This window comes from Pezoporus flaviventris, unplaced genomic scaffold (assembly GCF_033815535.1).
Source record: "Pezoporus flaviventris isolate CSIRO_AGI_PZ_B2104156 unplaced genomic scaffold, CSIRO_AGI_Pfla_v1 ptg000045l, whole genome shotgun sequence".
NCBI lineage: Eukaryota > Metazoa > Chordata > Aves > Psittaciformes > Psittacidae > Pezoporus > Pezoporus flaviventris.
Window position 1 is genome coordinate 30,625,799 of NW_026892593.1, and position 18,775 is coordinate 30,644,573.

The window sequence follows — 18,775 nt, forward strand, 5'->3', positions numbered from 1 at the left end:
TGTTAGAACAAATTACAAATCACCCTCTTGAGTGTAAAACAATTCCAGAATGTTTAGAAGTGTATATGTGATACAGTGACAGGTTAAAAATAAATTGCCTGACCTTCTAAATCACTGCTATTCAACCCATTATTAATAAAACATTCTGATATTTTTACTTTCTCTTTTGTTGAGGTTCAATGAACCTCTCTTTTTGTTGAGGTTCAATGGGTAGTTTTTTCAAGGTCTCTATAATAGGAAGCTGAGTCTAGCCCTGCTGGGTGAGTGTAAAGTTGCAAGGATCAATTAAATTTTAGCATCCTCACTATGCTTTATTGTTAACTTTCAGAGACTGCAGTTGCTGTTACTGAATCCACTAAAGGAACTGTCAAACATTAGTCATCCCGATATCGGGATCAAGCAGTTGGAGTGTGTGCTACAGATTTTGCAAAGTCAGGGTGACAGCTTAGGACCTGGTTGGCCATTGGTGCTTGGAGTCATGGGGGCAATCCGAAGTGATCAAGGGTAAGTGATGGAAATGAAATTTTAAAATCGAGTAAGATAAGAGCAGTAGAATAATTCCACTTTTTTTTTTCTCGCTTTAATAGTCACCTCAATAATAACCATCATTTTCATTGTTATTTTTACTTGTGAACAATTTTACTCAATAAAAGTAAAATTTTTAATGTTTCCTATGGCACACTTTTCTTTTACTGAATTAACCTTTCAGAAGAACAGGGTGTTGTTCCACTCTAGTGTCTCCAGTGATCACCGTGCAGTATACACTGAGGAGTGCTCCTGGTGCCAGTTCATTTGATCTTAACCATCTGCTGGACACGTGTCTGGTGCTTGCAGATAATTCTGTATGGCTTGGCTGTTGCTCACAGTTCTTCTGTTGCTCCTTTTTCTTCCAAAATCTTCAGGTAGTCTCTAGTGTGTGGCATCTTCTGAACACTCTCTGTTTTTGTTGAAGCCTTCCTCCCTAAATGGGTGCTGGTAGCACAAGGGTGGAAGTTTATTTACTTGCTGTGGGTGAATCCCTTGACTGACTAGCACAGCTGACTCTTGCCAACAGAAGGGGAATGTTACAATGGGAAGTGAGAGGTGAAGTTGCCGGGAGTTTTTCGAAATGAGCAGTAAAATGAACATCGGACCCTGGACTCTAAGTGCCAAGAACTGTACCCGCACACTTAGACCATATTATTCTTTCTTTGGTGCTAGTCAAAACTGGCACCAGGGTAGGACATCAAATAACCCTGGTATCAAAAGAATTCATGTTGGCATCTCTCTCCTTCCACCCCATCTTAGCTTCTGCCTTCTGGACACATGAAGACCTGCTAGAGCCCCTTCAAATGCTTGAAGGGTTTTGCCCTTGTATCAGTATTGCTTGCTCTAGCAGTAGCACTCCCTCCAATCCCCAAGGATGTTTACATACATGGTTGTGAGCATCCTCTTTTTGGTAACCATGCTTCCTTTGATACCTGCTGTTTCCATACTTGGTGCAGTGTGTTCTGTGGTTCCTACATGCCTTTTGAGTTTCAGTTTTTTTGTTGATGGATAAGAACCAGCAGAGATTCCTTCTCAAGATGATTTTCAGATCCCTTTTCATCTCAAACCCATACCTCGCTGGCAGATAACTTAATATATTACTAAGATCTTGTGTTATATCTTTGTCTTCTCCAGCAAAGCATATGGAATAATCAACTACATGGCATTGTCTGCCAACCTCATATCAACTATAGCAGGAAAAACATTAAGCAAGCCTCATTTTCCTTGGGAAGCAGCTGAATTTCTTACCTGATTTATAGCTGTGAGCACATGATTCAGTGCTGTTATCATACATTACATATAAACTTACTGACTGTGACACTTTCTTCACAGAAGTTTCCCTCTGCTCAGTGAACATCCTGGATTCCAGGATTCCAAGGTTTTAGTTAAAGATGACCTTGCTGCTTCTGAGACCTCCTTCTCACGAACCTTTTCTATACTACATAGTATTTTATCTTAGCCAAAATCTTTTCCAAACAACTGCCATTAAGTAGATATTTCATAAATATTTTGCATTCAGAATTAAATTCTGAATGCAGACATTAAATAGGAATGTATTTTTATTTATTATGGAAGATGCATGCTAACATAATGGTCTCACTTGCTTTCTGTACTACATTTTTATTTAATGTTTGCATTCAGAAGGCAAGATATTTTGAAAAGATTTTGTCCAACATAATATGTATTTTGCCTACATGTTTGGCATACTTTAAGTGATTTGTGATTGCTTGTGCAAGAAACTGTCCATAAGAGCTTACTCTTTGATTATTGTGTTTAAACTTAAGCTTTGTTTTGTCTGTTGGGGCTTTTTTAGCTGACACATTTAAACTAAGAAGTCCTAGAACTCTAGATCAGAGAAGTGGACTTCACGATATAAAACTAGTGAGGGCCAGTGGAGAATCTGAACTTCATTAGCTAGTTAACATGGACTAAAACGCTCCATCAGAATTAGAAGCTTCAACCCAATACCTGTAAAAAGCCTCTAACGTAAAGCAGTTAAAATGTTGCAAATTAATCTCAAAAATGCTAAGTGTATTTTTTTCTTTTTCTAAGTAATGCTATCTCCTGAGGTATTGCATTCAAAACATTGCTGTGCTCTTGAAGAAATTAGAAATGAGTGTGTGCGTGTTTTGTTTTTGTTTTGTTTTTTTAAGAGAGTCCCTAATACGGACTGCATTCCAGTGTCTTCAGTTGGTTGTGACAGACTTTCTTCCAACAATGCCGTGTACTTGTCTACAGATAGTTGTTGAAGTTGCCGGGAACTTTGGACTTCACAATCAAGAGTTAAATATTAGCTTAACGTCAATTGGTTTGTTGGTGAGTTTTATATCAAATACAGTGATGCTGCTTCTGACTCTCTTTTTTTTTCTTTTTTTCTTTTTTTAATTAAAATTAATATGTAGTCAATGCTACAAGTTAAAGCCAAAACCTATTTTTTGAGTTCTTAGTGAACTCCCATGCTGTCATTTGGAATTGTATGTAAATTGAGTGAGCACAATTTATCTTTAATCTGCATGACTCCAGGGTTAGTTAAAGAAATAGTGTTGTATTGTAACCATGTTCATCAGTATCTTATTTTTAATACATTCTCTCCCTTTGTAGTACTTCAGGTGTAAATGGAACCTTAAAGCTGAGGCTAAGAAAAAATACTTTCTACACCTTTTGGTATTTATGTGCTGATTTTCTTCCATCAGTGTAGGGAAATTAGTATCTTGATATACTTCACAAAATATTCTTAAATATAAAAAATGAGAAACAATTTACTGCGTGATTATTAAGATCATTATAATATTTTTATTGTATAACAGCATATGTCTTATTTATTTTGTAGTGGAATATTTCAGACTACTTTTTCCAAAGAGGTGAAATAATTGAGAAGGAGCTAAACAAAGAAGAAGCAGTGTTGCAGAAACAGGCAGAAGAAAAGGGAGTGATGCTGAATAGACCTTTTCATCCTGCATCACCATTTGACTGTCTTTGGTTATGCCTGTATGCAAAACTTGGAGAGCTGTGTGTGGATCCCCGACCTGCAGTTAGGAAGAGCGCTGGGCAGACATTGTTTTCTACTATCGGTGCTCATGGAACTTTATTGCAACATTCAACATGGCACACAGTAATATGGAAGGTATGATGTGCAAGACTCCACTAAAGGTTTTCTAAATTGCATTCACATTTTGATAGCCACTGACATGCTATTTTAATATCAATTAGCTAGTTTATTAAGATTTTTAAAGACGACAATAACATATGGTGGCAGAAATGTGATTTCTCGGGGAGTGAGGGTGTTTTTTAACGCTTTCTGTGTCTCTTAAAACCTCTTATGAAATGTGAATTTTGTATTTTGATCGTTACTTTCTTACTCAGGACTTGGATAAAAGTCTGTTTGCTTCCTACAAGGAGAAGTGACTCATTTTTTGTGCAAAAATACAGAGATGTTTGAGGGTCATTTGATTGGGCTGATGTGATATTAGACTGAGCTTTTGGCTCTCTTTGACAGAATATGTGAAATGCCCTGTTCTGGATCACAGTCATGTTGATTGTGCCTTATGTAAAAATCAGGCTGTAGCTGAGTCTGCCTATTGTATCTAAGAGGTATCCGAGATCCACTGGTTTTAGCCTTCAGTTAGTGCTAACACTGTCCTCAGTGGTTTTGATCATGCTGTTTCTAACCCTTCTCAAGTGAACATCAGTTGGCAGATTCTTACTCTTAGCTGTTGCAGAGACTGTTTAGAATAAGGGAATACTCAAGGTGACCCAGTGACAAAAAAGATAATGGAAAAATTACTGGTTTTCTTACTTGTTTTACCATGAATACAACTATGTTATTTGAAAAGTTGCCTTTTCCCTCTTTTTCTGACTATTACAGGTTTTATTTCACCTATTGGATAGGGTTCGAGAATCTTCTACCACAGCTGACAAAGAGAAGATTGAATCAGGAGGAGGCAACATTCTCATTCATCACTCAAGGGACACAGCTGAGAAGCAGTGGGCTGAGACATGGGTATTAACACTGGCTGGAGTTGCAAGAATTTTTAACACCAGGAGATACTTACTGCAGCCTTTAGGTAAAATTTATAGTTAAAGTTAGTGAGAGATACAGTAATAAACTTTCTGCTCTTGTATTTTTTTTTTTTCAGTGAAAGTACTGGGCAAGAGTCGTAATCTTAGCTTTAAAATGTGTTCTGTTTTGTCTCACTTCAAATGTCATGAAAATTAGAGTTTTTAATTCATGCTCCTTAGAGTCAAAAAATTGTAAGTACCAATTTAATCTTCCATATCACAGTACCTGAGATTAAATCTTAGTAGTCACAATTCTGGGTGCCAAATAGCTTTAATAGCTTGTTAAGAGTAATAATTTTTCTGTTCTTTTGGTTGTGAGAATATCTTTCCTTTTGTCTTTCTAAGGTTATGCAACACTTGCCTGGAACTCTTCCATGGCATCAGTGTGTCAGGTTTAACCAGTGCTCTTACAATATAAAGAGGGCTTGCTGGTAAAGTCAGTGAAGTATTGAACATTTACGTTGTACAATTGTATGTAGTAGTATTTTACAGTAGCTTGGTAAATAACCTAATGTTTAATTTCTATAAGGAGGAAGCAATAAAGAAACAGGGAATGTATAATTTGCATTACATTAATGTAACTTCACCATCCCATAGTATGCAATTAATATATATATATATAAAAAACTAGGAATAAGTTGTCTGTTATTTTATTTTGGTTATTTGTGGTACAAGTTATCAACATATTAGTAGCTATCAGGAGTATTGGTCATCTGCAGAAATGTAGTAGATTTTAAACTATATTAAACCTGAATTAAAACTGAATAAAAAAGAAACCATTACAGGAGTATTTTAATTATTTAGAACCTGTAATTAGTAACATAGAAAATTGGAAGCTAAAGCTAAAATCGATGAAAAACTCAGACTTCAAAAAAAAAAGAAGAAAGAAATCTCTCCACAGTGCAGTTATCAGGGCAGTTTAAAATCAAATCTTTATAAATTAATTGCATGACTATACATTTGACTCATAATTCCTTGTACGTGCTTAAATCAACAGGCATCTGGTATGTATAACAGCTGATCTGTTTCACTGTACTGAATTAAGAAAATACATGTTTGTGATATGGGATGGGGTGTGATTTTTTGCCACTGAATTCAACATGAATGTAGATATATTGTTTCATTCTTCATATTTGTGTGTTTCTGTGTTCCATTCATTCTTTCTGATTATGATTGAACTGATAACATTCTGAAAGTCATTCAAGCCATCATCTAACCTCATGGAATATCTATGTATTAGAGCAACAAGTACTTGAACAGCCTTTTAGAGACAGAGTGGGTGGGAAGAGGATGAAGAAGTCCGTTCCAAGTTGATATTTTTTTCCCCTCTCTTTTCTTAAATAGGAGACTTTTCCCAAGCCTGGGATGTTCTTCTTGATCACATCCAATCAGCAGCACTCAGCAAAAACAATGAAGTTTCCTTGGCTGCCCTGAAAAGCTTCCAGGAGATCTTACAAATTGTGTCTCCTGTCCGAGACTCTGAGAAACCCGATACACCACCTGCTATCAATGTTTCTGTACCTGTGGTGGTAGGGACAGCAACTGCCACTAGTCTTGGCAGATCATTCATGAGAACTGACTCCATAGGAGAAAGAATTGGAAGATACAGTGGATCTGAACCACCTGTAATAACAGATGAGATTGAAGATTTGAATCTTTGGTGGGCAGCCTGGAACAGCTGGTATAGGATTGGTTCAGAAAGTACAAGGCCTCCAGTTACTTGTGATAAATTGACTTTCATTCCCAGCCAGCCTTTTCTTACAGCTTTAATTCAGATATTCCCGGCTCTTTACCAACACATCAAAACTGGTTTCAGCATGGATGATCTCCAAAAGCTGGGTGTCATTTTGCATGGTGCTGTTTCAGTTCCAATCAGTTCTGATGCTTCCCCTTTCATCCTTCCATCTTACACTGAAGCAGTTTTGACAAGTTTACAGGAAGCAGTGCTTACAGCTTTAGATGTTTTACAAAAGGTAATAACGTGACTTCAAATATGCGGTGAAAGGTAAACTACACTGTGTCTCGGTTCTTCTTCTCAGAACTATAGTTTGGTGACTTAAACATGATTTTTTAATTTGTAATTGGACAGTGTATTGTAATAGAACAATCTGATCTCCATTCTTGGTGCAACCCGAGTGCTCTGCATTGAAAGGAGTGGTGTAATCTTTATGAAAGGCACTTTTACTTGATTACAGAAATACCTTAAGTGTTGTCCTGTGTTTGTATTCATTTACTTGTGTTAAAGTGTTGTACTGTTACGAAGGTCTGTACATGGAGTTGAGGGAACAGGCCCACAGACCGTGTTCCTTACATTGCCCAGGTACTACCATAACAAAGTCTAGAAGACTAGTAATCATGAGAACTTTGAGTTCATGCAAAACATAAAGTATAGAAGGATCTCTGGCAGAGCTCTTAGCTTCTTACCTCTGGTTAATGAGTTAAGGAAAATGCTTCATATCTGCTTAAAAAATTCTTACTACAGAACTCACCCTCAAAGTATACCCTTCATGCAAGTGAATCTGTAAACACCAAATTACGATGCCATCTTTTTGGTTAGTTAAAAAAAGAAAAAAAGTAGTGCTTCTTTCTTTCTGGAGTTGTAAAGTATCTCCTTGCAGAATACACTGTTCATTCAGAAAACTTACTTATTCAGAAGAAGCAAAGTTGATAATGAATGAGATAATGCATTTATATTAAGCACTGCTTAAAAAAAATATAAGTCCTGAAACGCCCCAAAAGACCTACTTGGGGAAATGTCAGAATTAGAGCCATCCACATGACCTGACTTCATTCCCTACGGACTTTCATTTTATGACCACATTGCGTAACTCTGTGGTCATACCTTTCCCCATCAATAGGATCCTGCCCCATTTAGCTCATAGACCACATGGTGCCGACTCGACAAGCAGCAAAATTCTGTATCTTGTTTTCTTTTTGCTTGGTGTGGGTTGACTTACCTCATACTTACTTAAACCCCACAAGCAAGCCAGAATCATTATCTTGTAGTCATTCATTTAGTTTATGGGATTAACAAATATTCATGAATGTAATTTGAGAACAGAGGCATAAAATTAGAAGTTTGGTATTAAATATAAGTTTTGTGTGTGGGGATACAAATAACATGAAGTTTTAATGTTGTATCTGCTACATTTTCATCCTTTTCCAGTCAGCCGTGATCTTCTTGTGGCCTCCACTTTCCAGCAGTTTAGCCCTGCCCAGGTCCTTTTTTTCCCCTTGTAATCACTCCATCTATTCATCTCGGAATTTTCTATTTCTTTGCTGGTCTCCTTATCCATGTTAAGTTACTGTAGCTGAAGTTCTGTTAAACAGTAACAGAAAAACTCACTATGAGAAATGGATATCTCCCCCTTCCCTCTTGCAATCTAAATGGTTAGTGTGGCAGTTACAGGACTTTGCAGATACAGACTTAAGTAGGAAGGTACCTCAATTTTTACAGTATCTCCCAGTATAAAAGCTATAGCCCATGACAGTAGCTGCACTGGGAGTTGTTAGATTAATCTGAACGATTAAAAAATGTAAAGGTTAGTACCAGGATGCTTTAAAGCACAAATTTCTGCAAACAGAGTCCTGTGTCAATTTTTACAACAAACAGCAATCTGCAGAGGATTTTATTTTCGGGTTTGATTGTGGTTTGTTGTTGCCTGACCATTACTTTTTGATTTATGCATCTCTCTAGTTAAGTATGTAAATAAGTGCACTTAATGCAGTAAATAGTACTCCGTTTTAATAGCCAGCTCTTAAAGGTACTGAAAACATCCTTTGTCACACACTCTGCTAGGCTATTTTTGAGGTTTTCTGCAGCTTAGATAAGTTATCCAATGTCAGAAGCATAAACATCATTGAAAAGCAGTTCTAGTTAGATGAATTTTCAAAACTAAGTTACTTAATTCTCCCTTTTATCATATATGGATAATTTTTAGAGTTGAAAATACTCCAGTAGACTGAATAGAAAATGCTTCTATTTGTAAATTAAAACTTTTACAAGAGTTTCACAACGTATTAAGAGTAAGAAGCTACTCATGCACAGACTTCAAATAGGAAATAGTTGTTGGTTTTGTTCACCAGTACAGAACAAGTAGCATCTGAAATTTTTTGCCACTGATCCTGAAATGAATAATAATAATAAAAATCTTGGAATTAATGGCAAATATATTTTGAACTTTGGCTATTACAGATCATAGAATTGTTTAGGTTCAAAAACACCTTTTAAGATTGCGGACTCCAACCATTAACCTAATACTACCAAGTCCACTGCAAAACTCTCAATGCCACATCTACATGTCCATTAAATACTTCCAGGGAAGGTGATGATGACTCAGCCACTCCCCTGGGCAGCCTATTCCAGTGCTTGACAGCACTTTCAGTGAGGAAATTTTTCCTAATATCCAGCCTACAGGTACAACTTGAGGCCATTTCCTCTTGTCCTATTGCTTCTTACTTGGGAAAAGAGACCAACACCCACTTCACTATAACCTCCTTTCAGGCAGTTGTAGGGAGCAACAAGGTCTCTCCTGAGCCTCCTTTCCTCCATGCTGAGCACCTCCAATTCCCCCAGCCACAACTCATAAAAATGTGCTTTAGACCCTTCACCAGCTTCATTGCCCTTCTCTGGACTGCTCCAGCATCTCAAATGTCTTCCCTAGTTCTGCTGCCCACACAATACAAACCATGATGCCGTTGGCCTTCTTGGCCACCTGGGCACACTGCTGGCTCAGACCTCGGCAATACCCTGAGGCCCTTTTCCACCAGGCAGCCTTCCAGCTGCTGTTCCCCAAGCCTCTAGCGGTGCATGGGGTTGTCGTAGCCCAAATTCAGGACCCAGCTCTGAGCCTTGTTGAACGTCATGCAACTGTCCACTGTCTATCGGTCCAGCCTGTCCTCATTCCTGTGCAGAGCCTTCCTAGCAGATCAACTCTGCAAACTTACTGAGCGTGCACTTGATCCCCTCATCCAGATCATTCATAAAGATACTAAGCAGACCGGTCTCAATACTGAGCCCTGGGGTTTCTTAAGACAGTCTTCTTTGGGTAGTGTAAGTTGGACCTGTGCAAGTAAGCTGCATCTATACAAAAGTTACCTAGGGGTTTGTAGATGCTCCCTTTCTCTTTCTAAGCCATCTGTTGGTATATAAAATATTTTTTATACCTTTTCTAATAGGTACGTAACCTTGCATTAACCTGTTAAATTTTAGTGCAGTGACTCTAGTGCAGGAGCCTATCAGCTGAAATTTTTTACAGTGTTCAATACATTAAGGTGAGCAGTTAAGCACCTTCTGCCACACAGGTGAGTTTCTAGCATCAAAACATCTTTTATGGAGTTCAGTACAGTCTTGAACTTGAGCACCAGAAAAGGGATGTGGCTTTTTAGAATAAGTGCTGCACTATATTCATAATGTTGATAAAGCCTTTTGAGCATTAGACATGTGCTCTGAATTGCAGAAAGCTGAGGAAGAGGGAAAGGCCATTGATGATTCACGGAGTGCTGTGCTGCAGGCTGTAGATTGCCCATGGGTGCAGCTAGGTCTGAGGGTGATCTAGCAATGACAGTGCCTGTAGCCCCTGGTGGTTTGCTTCCTCTCATGGCTGGGGACTTGGGATATTTTCAAGCTCATAACACAGCCCAAGTATGGAGGTTGCACTCAAAACAGCCATTGGAGCTGTTGGTACCTTGAGTGAGTTGAGCCACAATTTGTCATGGATGATCTGTGATTCATGAATAGTGGAGTTGATTTCTCCCCAGAGAAAAATGGCAGTACCAAGCACAAGGTCTTTTTGTGGAGCAATAAATAGACTGTTTCTTGAGGCTTTGAGAGGAGAGACTTTGGGAGGAAAAAACAAGGCATTTAAAATGACAGAAAATAATTGGAGTAACTTCACAGAATCATTGTGTCTGGCTTTGAAAATAAATGCCCTAAGATTGCCTTGGGATTTATATTGCAGCAGGAAATCATTAGCCTATGACAACATGATATTTCATTGACATCTTAAAAGCACACCCTTCCTGAAATGTTTTCCATTTTAAAGCAAGATTATGAGTTTCAGCTATATCAGAATCGTATCATTCTCATTTTATTTATGTTCCTTTCTGCAAGACACAATTTTAACTACTTACAAAAACCTTGTATGAATTACTTCTGAGATTTAAGTGTTCCTTGAAGTAGAATTTAAAGACGTGTCTGAGATCAGCAGACAAGACTTATATAAGGCATATTTTGCTGTCATGTCAAAGCAGAATTTGTGAAGAGAAGACAGCTTTTATTGGATGGAATGAGATCTATGTATTTATTAAATTATATATGTCCAGACAGCTTGCCACTTAATTAGCTTTAATGAAATAATAGAACTTACTTTCCTTAAACTGTTAGAACTATGCGCTGTCTTTTATACAGCATGCCTCTTGCATAGTCTTACATGTGAATTTTTCTTTAGGAGCTCTTTTTACTGATGCAAATTTTTGAATATGAAAGCTCAAGCTAACATATTTAAGCTTTTGTATTTTCTTCTGGTATAGGCTATATGTGTGGGCTCAGAAAGTATGCAGATAATGTATCCTGCAATCTTCGACCAGCTGTTGGCCTTTGTAGAATTTTCCTGCAAGCCTCCACAGTATGGACAGCTGGAAACAAAGCACATTGCAAATGCAAAATATAATCAGGTAATTAACTGGGAATCTCATTTGCTTCATTTGGCTGGTGAACCCAATTCAGCTTCAGCTATAGGTTGTTCAGCAAGATGCATTTATTCCATCTGTAAACCTCTGCTGTGCATGTTGTGTAACAAGTTATTAGTATTTTTTTACATGCCTTTGTTATCTTCATTTGCTCCCTCTGAATTCTGCTTTGCTTTTATACTTTGTATTCTTTTGTGTAGGAAAGGTCTTGCCTGGACACCAGTTGTAGTGAATGCGTCTGAGTTTGTCCAGTGAATTAATCTAAAATAACTTGTCCTACATGTGATATCAGATTTAATAGAAAGACATGATAATTTTGGATGGAGAAAATTCCCTCAAGCTGCAAATTTTTTAATTGCACGTGCTGCAAAAAAATGGGACATGTTCCCTAATTCTTTTTAGCTGTGTACTCTGCTGTTCACTAAGCATGAGCATCTGATTCAGTGTAATCAAATAGGTAACTATTATGTATGTATTAATTTTTCTTATTCTATTTGTCCTGCAACACAATGGAATCACACTAGATACAACTATTTGCACCGGTGAGTTAAATTTCCTTAAAGATTGTCTTAATGTAGTTGTCTTGCCTAGACCACAACATTTCTTCTACTTAAATGTACGTTACTTCAATGTTGAGTACATTTTCATAGTCAGACTGCATTGTATTTGCTGTTTTATTGCTTGGACCATATTCTTAGCAAGCGTTGCATGTATTATACTGAGGCTTCAGTGCAAAACATAACGTCTTCTGTTCCTTTTTTCACGTATAGTTCAGTAATTTACTAATTTCTTTTCCTAGGCGGAGTGGGTAGCATTGAATTATGTACCATTTGCTGAGAGATCAGTGGAAGTTGTTGTAGACTTGTACCAAAAGACAGCTTGCCATAAAGCGGTGGTAACAGAGAAAGTTCTTCAGAATATTATCAAGGTAAAAGTTTGTCCTGCATATGCTCTGAGTTTAATGATCTTATACTGAAAAGAACGAGTTTTATTTTGAGCTGTTGATAAACACTTTCTTGAAGCTTTAAAGCTTTAGTAAACAAATTGATATTTTTATGAAGATGAGCAGCAGGTAGTAATTTCTTTTGAAGCTGCAAGGCTATTGATTAGACTGTATGAATTGTTCTGTAGCTGGATAATGTCAGCATCACTATTTCAGTGTTAAAATAAAAATTAGCCAGTGTGTTAGGCCACAAAATATTAGTCTTTGAAAACATTACACACCTGAATCTGAGAAGCAGGCCTGTTAGTAAATGTGTTATTGAAGACCAGTTTCTGTAGACTGGCATATATACTTTGGGGATGGGTGCTCTAGTTATTCCTTTGATTTGCTTCTCATGACTTTGTGTGTCATTGATGTACCTGTGAAACTGATATGGAGAAAACTCCAGGAACAAACTTGCCAACAAAGTTTTCAAGCTGACAAGCAGGTATTCTTTATTGCGGCACCAGGAGACACGGGGGATAGCTCCTCCTAACGTGTGTCTCCCCATTGCCACACAAGCCGTCCCTTTATAGCCACTGGGCATGCATCCATATTCATGAGGCTATGTATGGATTACATCATTTTCCAGACAGTTCCCCGCATGCGTACAGAATTGTGGTGTTGGTCTCTGAGGGTCGTTTACTTCTTCCAACAATCTTCATCACTTCTGGCAGCCTTTGAAGCATGCGCAGTAGATGCTCATACCAGTTTAATTGGTTCGTTAGCACCAGAGACGTAATAATCCTGCTATCCTCCTACTTATCAGTTAGTTTAACTGTAGCCCATCCTGGACACCTGCCCATCCCAGATACTCCTTATCCCCGTGTCCTGTTCTTCTAGACTGTTTTTCTTAAACTATGTCACAGCTATAACGATTTATCTTGTGAGAATTCTCAGTATGTTCTCTAGCTGTACTCTTATTTTTTTTTCTCTATGTGTCATGCACCTCAGTAATTTTCCATTGCTATTGTTACAAAGCCATCAAACTTAACATTACTTAAATCTAATTCTAAAGGTTTCTATATTCCATTTTGTGATTTTGTGCCCCCTTGTTTCAAACGTCATGGGTGCACAGATGTGCCTTTAAGGTGAAACTGGCAAACTCATGGCTTTTTTTGACCTTGTTTCCATTTTAACAGGAACTTTACTAAATAATAGAAGTAGTAGCAAGTGTCTGGGAAAAAAGGGACCTAGGTTTCTTTGTAATGACTTGGCTGACATCAGGTTGTTCCTCTGTAGAAATTCAGAAACCTGAATGTGCTTAAAATAGTTTTGTGGTATTATTTGGAATCTGTTATGAATTAAGTATTTGTATTTGAAAGTTAATGCAGATGTTTTCCACTTCTGTTTTAATGGGATAGGTGAAACTGGTGTAAACACTGCTTTTCTTTTAACACTCACGGTTAATAATTGTGATCAGTGATCTATTGCAGTAGATTAAAATGGTTTTTAAATTATTTTTCGTGTCTCTAAAGCCCATGTTTATACTGGAATTAGATTTGACCCCTATGAAAAACAGCAGCAGAAGAAAATATTCTGCTTATCTCCACAGTTAGATCCTAGCTCTTGTTATTTTTGGCAATATTAAGTACAGTTTGCTTTCCTCAATTTGCTTTCCTCAAATCAGGCAACTTCACTAAAAACAGTTGGGGACACATATGTAATACCCAAATTTAGCCACTATGTATTTGAAATGTAAATTAAATAACTTCGTTTTTAGAGATAACTTGGTGTTAGGTTCCAGTTAATTTGACTAACAGTGCTAAAAGGAATATAGATAGTGTAAATAATACATAGGCTTAATGTTTTTAAACTCATTAATGACTTTCTTTTATAGATATTGAGGCTGGTTTTCTGTCTAGAAGATAAAAGTGTTTTCATCCGCTATACATCTGAGTTACATTGCAGCCTTTATCTTCGCTAACTCATTTTGCCTTTAAATTTCATGCAGTCAGTCAGCAGTGACCAGGTGTCTTGCAGTGGTTATTTATACAGCTCAACTTTTACGTATTAGGAAGAGCTTCAGTTTAAATGAGGCTTCTTTTTTTTTATTGTGGAAGCACTTGGGATAGCTTTCTAGGAATGCAACTCTTCCGAATACACTCATGCTAACAAACTGCCTGCAATCTGCTAGATGCTAGGAAAGCCCATTTGTCAGGCTTAGCAGAAATGGTGGATGGCAATACAGAAAAATAAAATTAGTCTGTAATTTCATCGTGTAATTGGTAATGAATCACCTTTGACTTCTAACATCGTAGTTGGCAGCAGACCTGTGCTGTAGCCAGACAGTATATGGTAAGCCATCTTTATAATTATATTTAAAAAAGAGCATCTCGTATACAGCAGAGAGGACAGGGATGTGCACCATCATCTTTGACAGTGTCTGCCAAGATCTTCTGCAGAAACCTGCCATATTGTTAGACTTGTCTGAGCAACTCTAAATTTTGTTCTAACTTCAATTTTGCAGACACTAAGAATACCTCTCAGTCTGAAATATTCGTGTCCTTCTGAAAGCACATGGAAGCTAGCTGTTTCCTCTCTTCTCAAAGTTCTCTCTATTGGACTACCTGTTGCAAGGCAGCATGCATCTTCTGGAAAATTTGACAGTATGTGGCCAGAGCTAGCAAACACATTTGAAGACTTTTTGTTCACCAAAAGGTAAACGTAATTTCCCTTCTCTTTTTTTTTCTCTGCTGGAAAATCTCTCTAAGTTATTCGTTCAATAAGTGTGTCAATAGTGTTTACAAAAAAACAGCCTTAACTTTAGAGGTATTTGAGATTTGAAAATTAATTAAATGAATGAAGGGAAAAAGGTAACCAGTCTGTCTGCTTCAAAAAAATTCATTTTTAGAAAGTAGGAAAAGCTTCATTCAAAAGGTAAAATTTCAGAGCAAGAAAGAGCTCAGTTAGCCTCAGAATACAAGATGTAGCTTTTCTGACCAGGCCAAGGAATTCTGTATAGATTCCTAAGGAAGTTACTGTAGATTTGATGAAAAGTTACTGATGTGTACTCGATTTGTTCCTCTATTTGTTTTAACAAAATTGCAACAATATATTTTTTTATTTAAGGTGAACACCAGAAACTGCAAGTATTTCTCTTGAGTTCCATCTTGAAATGTTCCACTTCCTGTGAATTTTGAAATTACTTTTTACATTGGTGTTCACTTAGAAGCCTATAGTTTCCTTGCATTTGTTTCTACACAAGATAATTTGACTGCACCTTAATAATTAACCAAGCTTTATTTATAATCCTTCGTGAGAAGCGTAGCTAAATATAGCTAAATAGTCAGATTCATAATGAGACAGACAGGCAGGTGTGTAAGTACATGCCTCATCTCTCAAGAATGGAACACTGTAGATGTTGGGAGGTTGAGAAAGTCCAGAAGTGAAAAATAATAACAATCAGAGAGATTTAGACAATCTCATGTATGTTTGTTCAACCAAAAGAAGGTATCATTAGGAAGGCATGATAAGTCTTAACAATATGGTAAAAGATCACTCCAGAGAAAAATTTTTATTGTCCCTTGAGAATGGGTAAAACTGGATTTCAGTACAGTAGAAATTGTCTAAGTTAGACATTAAGGAAACTTTTTACTGTGCAGAAGGTCAGTTATTGTAGAAGACTGCTTAGGAGAGAGGTATGGGTAAGGATCTTTTAGGAGCAGTTTAAGTATATGTAATAGTATCTCGCATTGAAGGACAATGTGGGATATGAAGAAGTTAATTCCCTGGTTTTCTGTATGTATGCTGATTTCAGTAACAAATTAATCTTTAATAGAAAACAGTAGGGTTCTGTACGTACCACTAACAAGCTGTGTATTTGTGTGTGTATAGCTTTCAAAACCACAAAAATCAGCAACCAAACACAGCTGTATTTTCTAATGGTAAGTAAATAGCAGGTTGCCCAAAACAGACAAAAAATAAATACCAGTGAAACTTAATTTTAGAGGCACACCCGTTAGTGAAAAAGTTTGTAATAATGAATGACTTTGGAATTTCATCAGTGGGTTAGATGACAACTGAATGAAAAACTTTTCTCTTGTTTTGCATTTACTTCAGAGAAGTAAATTTATTATTAAATAAGAGGAATTTAAAACAAAAAAGCTCATCAAGACTGCTTAAAAGACACTTTAATCATCCAAGCTTTTGTTTGATGCTTCACTGTTTAGAATCATAGAATAGTTAGGGGTGGAAAGGACCTTAAGATCATCTACTTCCAACCCCCCTGCCTCGGGTAGGGACACCTCACACTAAACCATGCCACCCAAGGCTTCGTCCAGCCCGGCCTTGAACACCACCAGGGATGGAGCATTCACAACTTCTCTGGGCAACCCATTCCAGTGCCTCACCACCCTTACAGGAAAAAACTTCTTCCGTATATCCAATCTAAACTTCCCCTGTTTAAGTTTTAACCTGTTACCCCTTGTCCTATCACTACAGTCCCTAATGAAGAGTCCATCCCCAGCATCCCTATAGGCCCCCTTCAGATACTGGAAGGCTGCTATGAGGTCTCCACGCAGCCTTCTCTTCTCCAGACTGAACAGCCCCAACTTTCTCAGCCTGTCTTCATGCGGGAGGTGCTCCAGTCCCCTGATCATCCCTGTGGCCCTTCTCTGGACTTGTTTCAATAGTTCCATATCCTTTATCAGAAATGCACACAATGCTCCAGGTGAGGTCTCACGAGAGCAGAGTAGAGGGGCAGGATCACCTCCTTCGACCTGCTGGTCACGCTCCTTTTGATGCAGCCCAGGATACGGTTGCTTTCTGGGCTGCGAGCACACACTGAAGCCGGCTCATGTTCATGTTCTCGTCGACCAACACCCCCAAGTCCTTCTCCGCAGGTCTGCTCTGAATCTCTTCTCTGCCCAACCTGTAGCTGTGCCTGGGATTGCTCCCACCCAGGTGTAGGACCTTGCACTTGTCAGGGTTAAACTTCATGAGGTTGGCATCAGCCCATCTCACAAGCGTGTCGAGGTCCCTCTGGATGGCATTCCTTCCCTCCAGCGTATCAACCGACCCACACAGCTTGGTGTCATCGGCAAACTTGCTGAGGGCGCACTCAATCCCACTGTCCATGTCACCTACAAAGATTTTGAACAAATGTTCAACAAATGTTTTTTCCATTTAAAATAATCTTTGCAGGATCTTGTTTGGTTTTGTTCGTACTACTTTTTGCTGTAAATGAGTTATTCCTAAATATCCACAAAATAGGTGAAACATACCCATTTTGCATATTATTAGCTGACCCACTCTGGCACTGCTACAGTTTTTGGGGTATTAATCATTTATAAGTCCAGGGAAGTAAGATTATCACTGATCTTCAATGTAATTCAAGATAATCTGCTATCATCTGCATGACCTTTTTGGCCAAATACGTTGTCTGTTTTTCTGAATTTACAGTGAGTGATTTATACTTTTCTTGAAAATTGTTCCAACCATAGAAATTACATCTTAATGTGTAGCTTGCTAGAAACAGTCAGTGTTGCCATCAGTTCTAATAGCTTTTGCCAGCTGTCATACATGGGTGAATGTTCTCTGGAGGTAAAGGAAAAATAGTACTCCTGTGAATATTTATGATGCCCTAAAACTTGTCTCTCTACACTTAAGTCTGGTTTTGCCTCTTTAGAGTCCAGAGCGTATTCTGTAATTTTACATGCAAAATGTGGTTTTTAGGGATCAGTGTTTTCATCAGAATTCAGAATGTTTTTCTCAGAAAATTTATATGAAACTTTCTTGTTCTCTCACTTAAAAGCTTTAAGGTTCAAAAGAATTTAAAATATTAAAAATAGGCTGGTGGTTTCTGGAACCATATGGCTAAGGCAGGATGATTTGGCCTGTTATTATAATTAGTGGTCATTATCGTTACTCTTTCCTGGCTTGTTATGAGTAGATGATTTTTGTCTCATATAGTTGTAAATTCTGTGGCTAGTGAACATCTGATTTGGGTTTGGTCTGGAGCTTTTTGCACCTGCTAATGTCCATCTTTTTCTAAATATCAATCTTCCCAAGTGCATGGTTCCCCTACTTACAATTAGGGCCCTATCCCTTAGTAGCTTTAGGATAGGCAGCCTTTCTGTTCCCTCTGTCAGCCAGAGCCTTGTGGTGCTGAAAATTGCTAGAACTAAGAAGGGCGTATGTCTGCCTCATGCCAGTAGCCAGGACGATTAGTAATAGCAGTCATTTCTCCTTCATCCTCTTCCTCCTCCTCCTCTCCCCACAATGCTCCTGAAGTGTATGTGTCTCACCATGATGAAAGGAGGGCTCTAGAGATAGCTGTGGAAGTTCCCCATGTTGAGGTAATTCTTACCCGATTTCCTTTGGTTAAGTCCTTCTGCACTTCTGTGCAAGACTGTGTGGAACTAGCCTTGGCATATAGGACAACCTCTCCCTTTTGCGTTAAGATTTACGAAATTGTGTCTTTTAGTCTTTTAGTGGATTGTAATTGCGGTCTCGTCAGTCTCTTACACTTGTAATTGTTCCATTTCTAAGTAAACTAAATTATGCTTCTGATAG

At 37.9% G+C, this 18,775-nt stretch overlaps 1 protein-coding gene across 3 annotated transcripts in view; it reads left to right on the forward strand.

Moving 5' to 3' along the window:
* Positions 1–18,775, forward strand: part of MON2 (MON2 homolog, regulator of endosome-to-Golgi trafficking) — a 68,916-nt gene that overhangs the window by 39,213 nt on the left and 10,928 nt on the right. The window contains exons 22-30 of one of the 3 annotated variants that reach the window (XM_061467829.1): positions 329–504; positions 2,682–2,844; positions 3,359–3,652; positions 4,394–4,592; positions 5,932–6,560; positions 11,119–11,262; positions 11,802–11,819; positions 12,077–12,205; positions 14,730–14,920. In XM_061467829.1, the coding sequence (XP_061323813.1) occupies positions 329–504; positions 2,682–2,844; positions 3,359–3,652; positions 4,394–4,592; positions 5,932–6,560; positions 11,119–11,262; positions 11,802–11,819; positions 12,077–12,205; positions 14,730–14,920 (1,943 nt within the window). The remainder of the gene's footprint in view (positions 1–328; positions 505–2,681; positions 2,845–3,358; positions 3,653–4,393; positions 4,593–5,931; positions 6,561–11,118; positions 11,263–11,801; positions 11,820–12,076; positions 12,206–14,729; positions 14,921–18,775) is intronic. The other 2 variants (XM_061467831.1, XM_061467830.1) reach the window with 2 other exon arrangements.